Source organism: Anomaloglossus baeobatrachus, chromosome 8, assembly GCF_048569485.1.
Source record: "Anomaloglossus baeobatrachus isolate aAnoBae1 chromosome 8, aAnoBae1.hap1, whole genome shotgun sequence".
NCBI lineage: Eukaryota > Metazoa > Chordata > Amphibia > Anura > Aromobatidae > Anomaloglossus > Anomaloglossus baeobatrachus.
The window spans coordinates 183285809-183302657 of record NC_134360.1 but is presented as its reverse complement, the minus strand read 5'-3'; the positions used below and the strand labels follow the sequence as shown (position 1 = coordinate 183302657).

At 47.0% G+C, this 16849-nt stretch overlaps 1 protein-coding gene across 1 annotated transcript in view; it reads right to left on the bottom strand.

Annotated features, from left to right (window-relative positions):
- Positions 1 to 10189: 10189 nt before the first annotated feature.
- LOC142249374 (putative ferric-chelate reductase 1) overlaps positions 10190 to 16849 on the bottom strand; it is a 160609-nt gene continuing 153949 nt past the window's right edge. Inside the window, exons 14-16 of the mRNA XM_075321010.1 lie at positions 14049 to 14183; positions 13871 to 13908; positions 10190 to 11266 (exon numbers count right to left, since the gene is read on the bottom strand). Of these exons, the coding sequence (XP_075177125.1) occupies positions 11177 to 11266; positions 13871 to 13908; positions 14049 to 14183 (263 nt within the window). The 3' untranslated portion in view covers positions 10190 to 11176. The remainder of the gene's footprint in view (positions 11267 to 13870; positions 13909 to 14048; positions 14184 to 16849) is intronic.

The window sequence follows — 16849 nt, the reverse complement described above, 5'->3', positions numbered from 1 at the left end:
CTGAGGACATCAGTGCCGTGGTCTGCATGGCTGGGGACAGTGTGTGTGTGTGTGTCTACATGCGTGTGTACAAGCGGAGTGCGGGAGGGGGCGGAGCGCGAGGGGGCGGAGCCGAGCGGGGCCGTGGAGCTGAGGACGTCAGTGCCGCGGGGACTGCAGGGCTGGGGACAAGTGAGTGTGTGTGTGTGTGAGTGTGTGTCTGAGTGTACACATGCGGAGTGCGGGAGGGGGCGGAGCCAAGTGGTGAAGTGTCGGCCTCCTTGCACACTGTATCCAGGGTAAATATCGGGTATGAGCAAAGCACTTTTTGCTTGGTTACCCGATATTTATCTTGGATACCAGCTTAGCGCGGGCTCCCTGCACCCGTAACCACTGTAAATATCGGGTAACTAACCAAAGCGCATTGCTTGGTTACCCGATGTTTATCCTGGTTACGGGGGCGGGGAGCCAGAGAGCGCATGCGCCGCAAAATCCTATGGATCGCGCTGCTCAAAAAACGTTACATGCTGCGTTGCTCCCGCCCGGCGGTCAGTTAAAAAACGACTGACCGCGACGCAGTGGATGCAACGCAGCATCATCAGTCACAATCCGTCACTAATAGAAGCCTATGGGGAAAAACAGGATTCCTGCAAAATATTTTGCAGGATACCGTAATTCCTCAAGGCTACGGATTGTGACTGATACAAAACAACGGAAGTGTGAACTTAGCCTAAGATTTTTTTTTTTTTTTTTTTTAAGAGTACTCACATTCTTCTTTACAGAACTTGTTTATGTTACAGGTTTTTGTTTATTTTTTTATATTTATATGTATATTGTTTACAGGTTTTATTTTGCACTTCAATAACAATTTTATTCTTAGATTAAATTTGCAATTTCAATTTCACTTGCATGTATAGTTTTTGTTAAAATGCCAAAAAGTTTAAGGCACATCCTCTGTGAAGCTAAACTCCTTACTAGTGATGAGCGAGTACTAAAAAGCTCGGGTGCTCGAGGCTCGGGCCGAGCAGCCCAAGATACTCATGTACTCGGCCCGAGCACCGAGCCCAATGTTATCCTATGGGAGACCCGAGTATTTTTATGAAATGACCCCCGGCAGCATGTAGAAACCCTAAAAATGTCACAAAAGTCTCAGAAGAGTGCTCAAATGACATGGCAACAGCATGGGGAAGACCCCTTGAAGCATTTATCACTCAAAAGTCACAGCTGTGAACAATTTTGTCCGCATTTTACGCCATTTTTACGGACTCACCAGAAAACCTTCCAAAATGACACCAAAATGAATTTTCATGGCGGAAATGTTAAGGGCACATACCCAATAGTGAGATAGAGCTTTGTGTATGTTACTTTTGGAGATTACATGAAAGATTTTACATGAAAACATTCTGTGGCACTCCGATGTCCCTGAGAAGAGACGTACATGAAGGCCTCTTGAGTCTAATGTGCCCATTTTGAGGAAGTGAGTCTTTGTAGTATTTTCCTTTGCCAGGGCAGTCCAAAATTGTGAGGTTCACCAATGCCCCTGCATACAGACGTGCATGAGGGCCTGTAAACCTGAAGTGCCCATTGTAAGAAAGTGGGTCTATTGTAGTATAGCCCTTTGGCAGGGCAGCCAAAAATTGGGAGGCTCCACATTGTCCCTGGATAGAGACGTGCATGAGAGCCTGTAAACCTGAAGTGCCCATTGTAAGAAAGTGGGTCTATTGTAGTATAGCCCTTTGGCAGGGCAGCCAAAAATTGGGAGGCTCCACATTGTCCCTGGATAGAGACGTGCATGAGGGCCTGTAAACCTGAAGTGCCCATTGTAAGAAAGTGGGTCTTTTGTAGTATAGCCCTTTGGCAGGGCAGCCAAAAATTGGGAGGCTCCACATTGTCCCTGGATAGAGACGTGCATCATGGCCTGTAAACCTGAAGTGCCCATTGTAAGAAAGTGGGTCTTTTGTAGTATAGCCCTTTGGCAGGGCAGCCAAAAATTGGGAGGCTCCACATTGTCCCTGGATAGAGACGTGCATGAGGGCCTGTAAACCTGAAGTGCCCATTGTAAGAATGTGGGTCTATTGTAGTATAGCCCTTAGGCAGGGCAGCCAAAAATTGGGAGGCTCCACATTGTCCCTGGATAGAGACGTGCATGAGGGCCTCAAAACATTGTTCCCATTGCAAAGGAGTGGGTCTTCTATCGTTGTAATGTCCATTCTGAAAGAATGGGCGAAAAAATTTACCACTGGGGGTATACCTGAAACAACGGCCTAACTATTGTAACGGTCATCATGGTGGCGCATGAGGAGAAGGAGGAGCAGTCCAGCGATTATCCAAAGTCTAGAAGTGTGTACCCATGGGTGAGTGTAGGTACATGGCAAATTCCCGTTACAAACGTTAAATTCCGCTCTCATTTGCTGGTGGTGTGGTGAAGTCTGGCCCAATCCAACCCTTGTTCATCTTGATCAGAGTCAGCCTGTCAGCATTTTCAGTTGACAGGCGGTTTCGTTTATCTGTAATGATTCCACCTGCGGCACTAAAAACACGCTCTGACAAAACGCTAGCGGCAGGGCAGGCCAGGACTTCCAAGGCGTAGAGAGCCAATTCATGCCACGTGTCCAGCTTGGATACCCAATAATTGTAAGGCACAGAGGAATGTCGGAGTACAGTTGTTCGATCTGCAAGGTATTCCTTGAGCATCTGGGCAAACTTAGGATTTCTTGTGGCACTACCCCGCACCTCAGGGGCTGTGGTACGTGAGGGGCTGAGAAAACTGTCCCACATCTTAAAGACTGTTCCCCTACCTCTGGCGGATTGGACTTGTGCCCCTCTCGGCTGTACGCCTTGGTTGTCCACTGATTCCTGACCTATGCCACTAGCGTTTTGTGAGGGGAATGCTTTGCCTACTTCCGTGACTATGGCCTTCCGGAACTGCTGCATTTTGGCTGACCTCTCCGCCTCGGGAATAAGAGACATAAAGTTCTCCTTGTAGCGTGGGTCTAACAGTGTTACCAACCAGTAATGATTGTCGGCCAAGATGTTCTTAACGCGAGGGTCACGAGACAGGCAGCTTACCATAAAGTCAGCCATGTGCGCCAGACTCTTAACAGCCAGTACTTCAGTATCCTGACCAACACGATGACTGAACATGCTGTCCTCCTCCTCCTCCTCCTCCTCATCTACCCTGTCCTCTGGCCAGCCACGCTGAACCGAGGATATGACTGGTGTGCATGTCATATCCTCAATTTGGCCGGAGAGTTGCTCCATGTCTTCATCCTCCTCCTCGTCATAGTCCTCCACTGCACGTTGTGATGAGACGAGGCTCGGCTGTGTGTTATCACCCACACCCACTACTGTTTCTTGCTCCAACTCATCGCGCTCCGCCTGCAATGCATCATGTTTGTTTTTGAGCAGAGACCGTTTTAGAAGGCAGAGAAGCGGTATGGTGACGCTAATAATGGCGTCATCCCCACTCACCATCTTGGTGGAGTCCTCAAAGTTTAGGAGAATGGTACATAGGTCGGACATCCATCTCCACTCCTCAGGTGTTATGTGTGGAGTTTGACCCATTTCCCGATGGCTTAGGTGATGCAGGTACTCAACAACTGCCCTCTTCTGCTCACATATCCTGACCAACATGTGCAGAGTTGAATTCCAACGCGTGGGGACATCACACACCAGTCTGTGAGCCGGAAGATGCAAACGGCGCTGAAAGCCAGCAAGGCCTGCTGAAGCAGTAGGTGACTTTCGAAAATGTGCAGACAGGCGGCGAACTTTTACCAGAAGAATAGACAGCTCTGGGTATGACTTTAGAAACCGCTGAACCACGAGGTTGAGCACATGGGCCACGCATGGAACATGTGTCAGCTGGCCTCGCCTCAAAGCCGCCACCAGTTTCCGGCCATTGTCACACACGACCTTTCCTGGCTTTAGGTTCAGAGGTGTGAGCCAGTGATCTGCCTGCTGTTTCAGAGCTGTCCACACCTCTTCTGCATTGTGGGGTTTGTCACCTATGCAGATTAGCTTCAGCACAGCCTGTTGCCGCTTCGCCGAGGCAGTGCTGCAGTGCTTCCAGCTTGGGACTGGTGTGGAGGGTAAAGTGGATGAGGATGCATAGGAGGAGGATGAGGCTGAGGAGCATGACATTCCGGAGCTGTAGAGTGTGGGTGAAACCCTGACTGAGGTAGGGCCTGGAAACCTTGGTGTGGGAAGGAAGTGTTCCGTCCCTTGCTCAGACTGGGTCCCAGCTTCCACAATATTAACCCAGTGTGCCGTCAACGAGATGTAGCGGCCTTGCCCACAAGCACTTGTCCACGTGTCTGTGGTTAGGTGGACTTTGGCTGAAACAGCGTTGTTCAGGGCACGTGTGATGTTTTGTGACACATGGTTATGCAATGCGGGGACGGAACACCGGGAGAAATAGTGGCGGCTGGGGACCGAGTAACGTGGGACAGCTGCCGCCATTAGGTCGCGGAATGCTTCTGTCTCCACCAACCTAAAAGGCAACATTTCCAGCGCAAGCAGTCGCGAAATGTTAGCATTTAGAACTGTGGCATGTGGGGCATTGGCAGTGTATTTGCGCCTGCGTTCAAAGGTTTGCTGAATGGATAACTGAACGCTACGCTGGGACAAGGACGTGCTTGATGATGGTGTTATTTCTGCGTAGGCAACTGCAGGTGCAGGGCCGGAGGAGGCTTGTTCGCAGGCAGCATGGACAGGGGATTGGCTCGCATGCACAACAAGCGAAGACGTAGCAGTGACATCAGCAAGCACTGCTCCTCGACTCTGTTGTACCTCCCACAAAGTCGGGTGCTTGGCTGACATGTGCCTGATCATGCTGGTGGTGGTCAGGCTGCTAGTTTTGGTACCCCTGCTGATGCTGGCACGGCAGGTGTTGCAAATGGCCTTTTTAGAATCATCTGGAGCCAACTTAAAAAACTGCCAGACTCGGGAAGACCTAACATTTGTACAGGCACCTTGTGTCGTGTTGTTGTTCCGGGGAACGGTTGCCTGACTTCTGCCTGGGGCCACCACCCTGCTTCTTACTGCCTGTTGAGATGCTACACCTCCCTCCCCCTGTGCACTGCTGTCCTCGCTCTGCATATCCTCCTGCCAGGTTGGGTCAGTTACTGGATCATCCACCACGTCGTCTTCCTCTTCCGCACCCTGCTCCTCCTCCTGACTTCCTGACAATTGTGTCTCATCATCGTCCACCCCTTGTTGAGACACATTGCCAACTTCGTGAGAACGTGGCTGCTCAAATATTTGGGCATCTGTACATACGATCTCCTCATGACCCACTTCAACAGGAGCTGGCGAGAGGCCAGAATGTGCGAATGGAAACGTGAACAGCTCTTCCGAGTGTCCAAGTGTGGGATCAGTAATGTCCGTGGACGTGTACTCAGCCTTGTGGTAGGAAAGAGGATCAGGTTCTGAAATGTGCGGTGCAGTATCACGGCTACTGACACTTGACCGTGTGGAAGACAGAGTGTTTGTGGTGGTGCCAATTTGACTGGAAGCATTATCCGCTATCCAACTAACAACCTGTTGACACTGGTCTTGGTTCAAGAGCGGTGTACTGCTGCGGTCCCCAAGAATTTGGGACAGGACGTGCGAGCGAGTAGATGTGGCCCTTTGTTGTGGCGAAATTAGAGCTTGCCCATGACCTCGGCCTCTGCCTGCACCACCATCACGTCCACTTCCTTGTTCGTTGCCAACGCCCTTGCGCATTTTGCAATGCTGTGCTGATGTGTATTCACTAGACTTGTGCGTTATATCCAAGTTTGTGCAAAACGCACACAAGTGCACCTGTACGCTGCCACCGACAGGCACACACGTGCGGTTTTTAAATGCAAGCACGGACGCACTAAGAACCTAACAGGTTTTTAGGAGCGACAATTACTGAGAAGTTTGACACTATCAGGACTGTTTTAGACTGTGTACACCAGCCCCAGATATGATGAAGGCTGGTATACGGTCACCACTAGGAATGGCTATATACCCTGCCTGCCTGTATACAGCTACAATAGTCCTGAGAAGGACTCTTCTGGTCACTAGCCTGTATTCCGACCTGGCTATACCCTACCTGCCCTGCCTGTATACATCAACAATAGTCCTGAGAAGGACTCTGCTCCTGTACTCCGACCTGGCTATACCCTGCCTGCCTGTATACAACTACAATAGTCCTGAGAAGGACTTCTGGTCACACTGTTTACAGCCCTGCTACGGAAATAACTATAAAGGGCCGCAAACCTTTCCCTGAAGCAGCAACACTCTCCCTGCACTGACTGTCTGGATGGCTGTGAGCAGAGCACAGCGCGCCCGCCGGTATAAAGGCTCGGTCACGCTGTGCAGGCCGGCCAATCACTGCAATTCCACAACTAACAGGGCTGTGGCATTGCAGTGGTCTGCCAGCCAATCCCTGCATGAGGGCTGGCTCTCAAAAGAGCGCCAACATGCAGGGATGAAGACCACGAGTACAGCACGAGTATCGCGAGATTACTCGGTCCCCGCCGAGTAGCCCGAGTACAGTGATACTCGTGCGAGTACAGAGTAGTGACAAGCATACTCGCTCAACACTACTCCTTACACCAGCAGCTCAAAAACACCACTAGGTGTCGTGGTATACTTCTATCCAAAGTTTTCCATTTTGGATCAGTGCAACTGCTACAAAAACAATTGTTTAAAAGAACTGAGAGTCCTCAGTGGTTCATACCTAAGGACTCGCAGTTCTTTTAAACAATTTTTTTATCTGTAATGGCTAACACGGTACAAAGATATATTTTACCTGCTACAAAAACAAGACACTGAAATGTTTGGGCAGCAAACTGCAGAAAGAAATCATGGCCAGAAGAAGTCGTTATATGTTTTAGAGAAGGTGGAGATGAAAAGAACTAATGACACAAGAACAAATGTCACAGTATCATAATTAGTTGTATTTAATTGTGTTATTGAATCAGTACTGTAGTCACTTACAAAGTAATGAAACATAATAACATTTTGTTTGTAAAGTGACTCCCAGCATATCCTTAGGATTGTTAAAGCTATACTGGAAAGTGCAGTTTCAGTCATAGTACAATATGTCTATTACCTATGACTATTTTTTTTTATTTCTCGCATATTATACAATTTTGTAATCACTACGAAGACAGATCTGTCATCTGATTTCACAATACATACTGATTCAAATTAGACCTCATGCAGACGTCTGTGTTGCATCAGTTTTTTTTTTTTGACGGATGCAACACGTATTCATTATAATTTATGGTGCTGTTCACATGTCCGTGTTTTTTCAAAGACCATGTGTCCAATCAAAACTCACTCAGACATATTTATTTTTTTTCCATCACTATGGATGACAAGGGCCAATACAAGTCTAAAGCAGGCTTTACATGCAATGATATCGCTAAAGAGATGTCGTTGGGGTCACGGAATTCGTGACGCACATCTGACGTCATTGCGTGTGAAACGCAGGAACGACCGTTAACGATCAAAATTATTCACCTAATCATTGATCGTTGACACGTCGTTCTAATCCCAAATATCGTTGCTGTTGCAGGACGCAGGTTGTTCGTCATTCCTGCAGCAGCACACATCGCTTTGTGTGACACCGCAGGAACAAGAAACAACATCTTACCTGCAGCCGCCGGCAATGAGGAAGGAAGGAGGTGGGTGGGATGGTATGGCTGCTTATCTCCGCCCCTACGCTTCTACTGGGCGGCCGCTTAGTGACGCGCTGTGACGCCGCACGAACTGCCCCCTTAGAAAGGAGGCGGTTCGCCAGCCACAGCGACGTCGCTAGGAACGCAAGTATGTGTGAGGGGTGTTAGAGATATTGTGCGCCACGGGCAGTGATTTGCCCGTGACGCACAACCGACGGGGGCGGGTGCTTTCACCAGCGACATCACTAGCGATGTCGCTGTGTGTAAAGTGGCTATGGCTCTGGGAAAATTCTGTAGTTTTCCTACAGTTTAGTATCTGTTTATTTGTTTAACTCTATTAGCACAGTGGTATGTCTTTTTCAATACAGGTAATAGGTATGGGCAATATGAAAATCACACCTGAAACTAGATAAAAAGGGAAGAAGTTGACTCAATCTTTGAATTGAATGTCTCTGTGTGCCACACTAAGCATGGAGAAGAGAAAGAAGGGAAGAGAACTGTCTGAGAATCAAAATTATTGAAAAATATCAACAATCTCAAGGTTACCAGTCCATCTCCAGAGATATTGATGTCCCTTTGCCCACAGTGCACAACATAATCAAAAAGTTTACAACCCTTGGCACTTGTAGCTTATCTCTCTGGACGTGGACAGCAGAGAAAAATTGATGAAAGGCTGCAACGGAGGATAGTCCAGATGGTGGAAAGCAGCCCCAATCAACTTCCAAATAAATTCAAGCTGTCCTGAAGGCTCAGGGTGCATCAGTGTCAGCATGAACTATCCATTGACATTTGAATGAAATTAAGCGCTATGGCAGAAGACCCAGGAGGACTGCACTGCTCACACAGAGACATAAAAAAGCAAGACTGCAGTTTGCCAAGATGTACTTGTTGAGTAAGCCAAACTACTTCTGGGAAAGAGTCTTGCAGACAAAGACCAAGATAGCACTTTTTGGTAAAGCACATCTGTTGTGAACACATTTGGACTGGGTTCTGGGTTGGGGCTCCCTCTTGTGGCCCGTGCTGGTAGTAGAGTTGGTCTGTTTAAGAGAAGCCAGACAGCAGCTGATGATTGGAAATCAGGCTGCTCAGACTGGGCCTATATAGCTGAGTAGTGTTCTCTTGGTCTGGGCCGGTGATCAATGTTGTCTCCTGTGGTGCTGTGGACATTATGGAGCCTGCCCTATCTTCTGTTTCTACCTGAACTCCTTACAGTTACGTTTGGTCTTTGTACCTTTTGCTAGTTTATTTCAATTTTCTTGTTGTTTATTTTTGTGGTACTAAGGCTTGTCTCCTGGTTTTGCTTGTGTGGAGTTCTGGGTGGAGTTGGATCATTCCATGCTGGGAATGTCTGTGTACCCAGCCCCATATTCTGCAATGTATTTTTGTTTTGTCATGCTTAGTATTAATTTCAGTCCTTCCTCTATATTAGTGTTTTGCTTGGATTCCAGAAACACCAGAGTACTGATATAGTGGGGGAGAGGCCGTGTGGTCTCAGCTTTTTTCCTATCAGGTGTGTTGTTTTTTTTAGGGTATTGTGCGGCTGCAGACAGTGCTCTTTTCTGTCCTTTCCTATATAGATAGTTTGGGCCTCATCTTTGCTGAATCTGTTTTCTACCTGTGTACAGAGTTTATTCTTGTCTCCCCGGCTTTATATGTTTGGGGGCTATCTATAATCTTTGGGGGACTGCTCTGAGGCAGATCAGTTTTCTTTGTTTTTCTCTCTTTATTTATAATTAGCTCTCCAGCTGTGTCGAGGCGACTAGGTCATCGTAGGCACGTCCCACGGCTACTTCTAGTTGTGTTGTCAGTTACAGGTCTGCAGTCAGCTGAGTTTCCAACCACTCTGGTGATTCTCTGGGTTTTCCTAGTTTTGTGATAATTATTCTAATTTTCTGAGATAATGTAAGCCATAATCATCAACATTAACAGAAATAAACACTTCAAATAGATCACGCTGTGTGTAATGACTCTATATAATATACAGGAATAAATCACTGTGTGTAATGACTATATAATTTATGTGTTTCCCTTTTTGTATTGAATTACTGAAATAAATTACATTTTTGATGATATTCTAATCTATTGAGATGCACTTGTATCTTACAACCTTAGGCTATGTGTGCACGTTGCGTACTGTCCCTGCAGAAGTTTCTGCAGCGATTTGAACAGCACACGTGCGCTTCAAATCGCTGCAGAAACAGTCCATAATGAAAAAAAAGCCGATTCCATGCGCTCTGACTGCAGCCCCTCCCATAGACAGGGCGGGGGATGCAGGCAAAGCGCAGGAAAGTAGTGACATGTCACTTCTTAGAACGCGCGCTTCGGGCAGCAGCCGAAGCGCTGCGCTCTAAGACGCCACGTGCGCATGGCTCCTGCACAATCTCCATAGATTGTGCAGGGGACGCAGGACGCATGCAGTTACGCTGCGGTGCAGATCGCAGCATAACTGCATGCAATTACGCAACGTGCGCACATAGCTTTATAGTGAGTATAGTTGACATTAAAAGACAGATGCAAACACTTTGTATAATGTAAAAAAAGTTTGACAACAAAAATGTTACAAAATAGAAATTCATCTTTATTAGATTACACATTGTAAAATTGGAAAAAAAAAGTAAAGGCATAGTCATGAAGCAGCATGGTGTTATCGGGTATGTAGATATAAGAATGGTAAAGCTGATACCTATCCTAATCAATATGTATATAGACCCGAACAAAAAGAACGCGTGTTTTGCCATTTTTTAGCCTTCTTTTCCTTTTCTTCTTTACTGTAGTCGGATGTTTCATGATGGAGAGGGAGAAACTGACATGGCATCTGTGCCCGATGTCTTATTACAGATGTCATCAAAAATTCAAGAAACCTTTACATGGTCTAATTAGCCAAGTCAGGACTCAAACAAAAATGTGTTCCCCATCTGTGTAAAGAGAGTAGTGATCCACTGACGAAAGATTTGGAATTTTATGAGCCTAAAAACCTTCTTTATTGCAGTAGTTCTCCTCATGGGGATGTGCTACTGACAATATACAGTACATAAAGTTTTCATCTGTTCATGTAAAAGGGCCTTAAACAAGCAGTGATCAACTATTTATAGGAAGCAATTTAGCAACAACCTTTAAACTACTCCTTTTCTTACATTATCGGGATAGCCTAGGGGTTGTCCTTTTTTGGTGCTTTGTCTACATATGATGCTGCACGACCATCATGTTCATATACAGTATTTTCTATGTTCTCTTGATTCTCTGATCCATAATTATTTTTTAAAAAAAATAAACAAACAAACAATAACCACTGGTTAAACGTAAGAGAGACGTCTTTGGTAAGTTGTAATCCGATTCTCCATTTTGCAAATTTATTATTGGAACAGAACTTTGACGTTTTTGTTGAATGTTAAATTAGAACAGTTTAGTCTATGCAATTTGTAGGTGACTGATTAAATAAAAAATGAAAAGGTGTCACCACCCTGAAAAGTGTCACCATCTTTCTTCTTCTTTATGGCGCTGAAGCCGTAACATATAATGGTTATAAAATGTGTACTCCGCTGCTATGACTGTGCAATTCCCACCAGCAGTGCAATCAGAAATGTCAGGTTCCCACATAGGTAGATAAGTAGCAGGTAAAGTTCTGACTTCACCTGAAATAACAAAAAATAAATTAAAAAAAGATAAAAATATCCTTTAATGCATAGATATTTTTCAGACCCTCATGTTCCATGAGTTGTGTACACCTTTGCTTACCATGGATTTTAAAGGAGTTATCCTAACTAGGTCATCTGTTTTCAAATGAAAGTCCCCTGCCTGCAGCAGAGGAACTGCAATATACAGTACCTGTTTAAAGGGCAACCATGTTATAATTAAAGGGAACCTGTCAGCAGATTTGGGGCCTATAAACTGGGGCCACCACCAGTGGGTTCTTATATACAGCATTCCGCTGTGTAGAATGTAAAAATCACTTTATAATACTTACCTAAACGGTCGGTGCGGTGGAGTTATGTCATATGGGTGTCTCTGTTCTCCAGTGCCGGCGCTTCCTCTTTCGACTGTTTAGATAACTATTATAAAGTGATCTTTACTTTCTACACAGCGGCCTGGGCTCTTATATACAGCATGTTAGAATGCTGTATATAAGGGCCCACTGGTGGTGGCTGCAGTTTATAAGCCCCAAATCTGGTGACAGGTTCCCTTTAAATTATACAAAGTCAACCAGAGTGGAGTATTGCAAGGCCAATGATAAAGACAGATTATTTAATTCTAAAATACTTTAAGCCTTGCTTAACTTTTAAATTTAAATTTTCTTTACCCACCTACAGTGCCTTGGAAAAAAATTCATATCCTGTGAACTATTCCACATTTTTTCTTGTTACACCCATAAACTTAAATGTATATTCTTGGGATTTTGTGTGATATACTAACAAAAGTAGTATTTTTGAAGTGTACAGAAAATGATATCTGGTTTTCTAAATATTAAAAAAATATATAAATTTGAAAATTATGATGCATTTCTATTCAGCCCCCTGTGATCTGATACCCCTAAAGAGAATCCTGAGTGACCAATTGCCCCCAGAAGTCACCTAATCAGTATAATGTGTCCATCTGTGTGTACTTTGTTCCAATTTTAACTACAGCTGTTCTGTGAAGGCTTCAGAGGTTTGTTTGAGACGGATCAAACAGGGATCAAACAGAGGAAAAGCACGGGATCAAACAAAGTACGTGGGACGACGGCCGTTTCGTGCCTTACCGGTGGACCTGTCGAAGTGTCGGTAAGGCACGAAACGGCCGTCGTCCCACATGCTTTGTGCACCCCACTCCCTCACAGCCATCACCATCACCTGTAACCCAATATTGGATTAAAGGTTTTTTTACACAGCAAGCCCGGTGAGTGCCTTTCGTTTCTACAATTTTTTTTCATGAGGTCAGGTTAGTTGTGATCACAGGTGGAGGACCGTGGGAACCTCCAGCTGAGACCGCAAATCTCCTGAGGGATGTCATCGCTGAGACTCAGTCTCTGTCTGAAGTTCACAGCGGGCGGTCGTGTTCCATGATCGCGCACTCTGTCTTCAGATGTAGTAGAACTGGAAATCATCGTGGGAGCTCAGACTTGGAGGGGTGTGTTTGGGGTTAATAGTGGTGAAAGAGGGTGTTTTTTGTATTTTATTTCACATAAAGTATTTTTTCAGTGTTTGTATTTATTTACTTTCACTTACAGATGAGAAATGGGGGGGTCTCATAGACACCTGCCATTACTAATCTAGGGTTTAGTGCCAGCTGGGATTTGTGATTAACCCCTTATTACCCCTATTGGCATTGATCCACAGCAGTCAGGAAGAGCCAAGTAAAGTGCTGGGATTGTTGCATCTAATGGATGCAACAATTCTGGGCGGCTGCAGGCTGCTATTTTTAGGCTGGGGGGCCAGTAACTATGGTTCTTCCCAGCCTGAGAATACCAGCCTCCAACTGTTGAGCATCAAAATGGGGGGAGGGGGGAGCTGCACGTCATTTTATAAAATTATTTATTTAAATAATTAAAAAAAAAGCCACATGCAATTCCTTTTATTTTGATACACAGCCAAGATAAGCACACAGCTGGGAGCTGCAGCCTGTAGCCATGTTGCTTTATCTGTACTTGGTATCATAATATGAGGGGACCCTAAGCCAAATAATTTATTTATTTGATTGGAAGCAGTCAGCTGAAATGCTGCCACTCAGGATGGGGGTGCATCTGGCTGCAACCAATCACAGACACCGGTGGGCGGAGAAAGCAGTGCATATGCAATGAAGGTAATGAGCGGCCTCGGAAGTGAATGAACAGCCAGGAAGCAGTTACAACTGCGCCGGAGCCTCAGGAAGTAATGCCCGCTTGTGGTTTGCAGAACAGTATAACAATTTTATTCCGAAAGATACGTCTTTTTAAATGTATAGAGCTGAAAGATGATTATGTTAAATAAAATAGTATCACTTTTAAAGCATATTTTTTTCTAGGCTAAGCCAACTATATAATCAATACCCCTTCTTATTGAGGGGACAAACGTGGTCTCCTGTTGACCCACATAGCACAACGATGTTAGCTGTAGGAGCCATCTAAGAAAAACTCTTATCTTGCTGTATTTTTTCATCATTTTATCATCGTATTTCAGCTCATAGGAGAGCAGACCTGTCTCCACACTATACTGTACCCCCCTTTTCTATTAAAGCAGATCTGTTATCAAACTATGCTGTAACTAGAATTTGATCATTATTACCGAGACTCTTTTCTCCACGTCTGCTAATTTTTTCATTTCTACAGATAAAGAAAAGAGAAAAATATTTAAAAATTATAGTTAGTAGTAATCTAACTGTTGATATGCAGAAAAAAAGGTTAAGTGTGATGTTAATTGTTACAGTTGAAAATAGTAGTTACTTTGGAAAAAATTTGATTACCTTTTCTTGCCATGTAAGCATTGATCTCCAAGCAAATTATAGTCAAAGCCTCCCAGCCAACGAAACCACCCATGACTTTTACCATCCAACCGAGTCTATGATCTATGAACTGAAAGCCCAGGAAAAGATTTGCCACTGTAAGAGATGAGTAATATTAATAAATATTCCAGGCTGCTTCACAATCTTTTTTTGGTGTTAAGAAAATTTCAATGGTCATCCTTAAAGGGAACCCTGTCAGCAGATTCGGGACCTATAAGCTGCGGCCACCACCAGTGGGCTCTTATATACAGGATTCTAACATGCTGTATATAAGTTCCCGCTCGAGCGTCTTCTCGAGTAGCAGAGGCGCGAAGGCCAAAACCCCGCCCCGATAGAGGAGGGGCTGGAAAGAAGCTAAGGGGGACGGAAACAAGATGTCTGCGCCCGACGGAGCCGCTGGAGGAGCGGCAGTCGCAGCCGCAGTGGCACCCGTGGATGGAAATGGGCCTGCCCAGGTCTCGGCCGTGCTGGCGGGAGGTGCCGCGGCCCCCGCGCTCGCTCAGGTGATGTCGTTCTCCTTGCCCTATGCGCCCGGAGCTACCTGGCTACCGCAGTATGACGGGAAACCTGATGCTTTACAGGTCTTCCGGAAAAAGCTTAACCCGTTGCTAGAGCTGTACCCCCTGACCGATAAGCAACGTGCAGCGGTAGTGCTAGGCCAGTTAACCGGTGCGGCTGAGCAGCAGGCGGAGACCTGGGCCGAGGGGGACCGGCTCTCTGTAGCCACCATCTTTGAGAAGCTACAGATTGCCTTTGAGACCCGGACTGAAGCTGAGCTGAGGATACAGTTTTACCAGTGCCGGCAACGGGCTGTGGATAGCATTCGGGACTATGCTTTACGTCTGCAAACCGCCCTCCGCACGCTAAAGCGGGTGAATCCTATCAATGAGGCGGACAGCAACAAGATGTTAGTAGAGCAATTTGTGCAGGGGATGAGATCCCCTGAGGATCGCAAGCAACTCCGGCTGTGGGCCCTGGAACACCCTGATGTGGACTTTGCTGTGTTAAAGGAACGGGCCATTAAAGCACTACAGCCCCCAGCTTCCGAAGTCCTGGAGCCAGCCCCGTGGCCCATTGAGACAGCCCCCGTTGTGGTGGCCCCTGCCCTACCAACCTCTCCAACGCCTGCAGCCCCAAGCAGCACTATGGAGGAACTGGCAGCCCAGGTCCGTCGCATGGACGGAGACCTCGCCAAGATTCTTGCTGCACTCCAACCTTTGGCCAGATCTCAGCCTTCAGCACAGATACAGTTTGCCTACAGCCCTGAGGATGTCCCCTGGATGCAGCGGAGAAGTAATAGCAACCCGCGGAGCAGACCTCCAACCTGCTACAAGTGCCGTAAGCCTGGGCATTACATCTGGCAGTGACCGTTAAACGAGCAACCCCTGGGGCCCCGGGCCAATCCTCAGGAGTAGAACCCCGTGGCCTCCCGGACTGGCGGGACCGATATATCGGGGCCCGGCCCATCATCCCCGTGGCTGTGGACGGCGTCCCGGTGATGGCTCTCTTGGACACTGGATCACAGGTAACCACCATACCATACACATTGTACCAGCGGTATTGGGGAATGGACGAGCTGGCACCCCCAGATACTAGTATAACACTAATTGCTGCCAATGGACTCCCATTGACCCAAGTGGGGTATAAACAGGTGGCTATGACAGTAGGGCAAGCTGAAGTGCAACACCAGGGTATGATTGTGATCATGAATGAACCCAGTGATCATAACCCGAAGATAGTGCTAGGAACCAATGTGATGGAGCACTGTATGGGTGATGTGTTGGCCCTACTGCAACAGCTGGCCGCCACGGCGGCGGGGAGCCGACAGAGAGCTGTGCAGCGTGAGATCCGAGCCTTGATGTACCGCCAGCATGTAAACTCAACAGGAGGAGAAATTGGTGGAGTGAGAGTGATGGATGTTGCTCCGTTGATTGTGCCCCCTAGGAGTGAGATGATGATTTGGTGTAGGGCAGCAGTAGGGCCTCAGGGGCGTGACTACCCTGCCATGATGGAGCCCATACCCTCCGAGCACTGGCCCACTGTAATGGCCGCCCGAGGGGTGGTAGATGTGAAGAAGGGGAGAGTGCCCGTGAGGGTGCTGAACTGTGGGGAGGAAGAAGTCAGGCTTCCCCGGTATGCCACCATTGCCAAGCTGCTCACCCTGGATCCCCACACCATCCACGAAGCCAGTCCCTCAGTCTCTCCACCTACTACCAGCACTTCCCCACCTCCAGGGGAGGTAAATGAGTGGCACCAACAGCTACACGTGGGCACTGATGATACCCCTACACATCATAAAGCAGGAGTATACAGGGTGGTGCGGGAGTATGAACAGGTGTTCAGTAAACATCCACTAGACTTTGGGCAGATCAAAGGGGTCCAACACCATATCCCCACCGGTGAACATCCCCCTATCAAAGAGAGGTACAGGCCTATTCCCCCTGCACATTACCAGTGTGCCAAAGATATGTTGAGGAATATGAAGGAGGCAGGGGTTATTCGGGACAGCTGTAGTCCCTGGGCTGCTCCGTTGGTACTGGTCAAGAAGAAGGATGGTACCATGCGGATGTGTGTGGATTACCGGAAGATTAATCAGATAACCCATAAAGATGCCTACCCACTGCCCCGTATTGAAGAGTCTTTGGCCGCACTCACTGAGAACTGCAAATTACTTCTCTACCCTTGACCTTACCAGTGGGTACTGGCAAGTGGCCGTGGCCCCGGAAGACCGGGAGAAAACCGCCTTCACCACCCCGATGGGG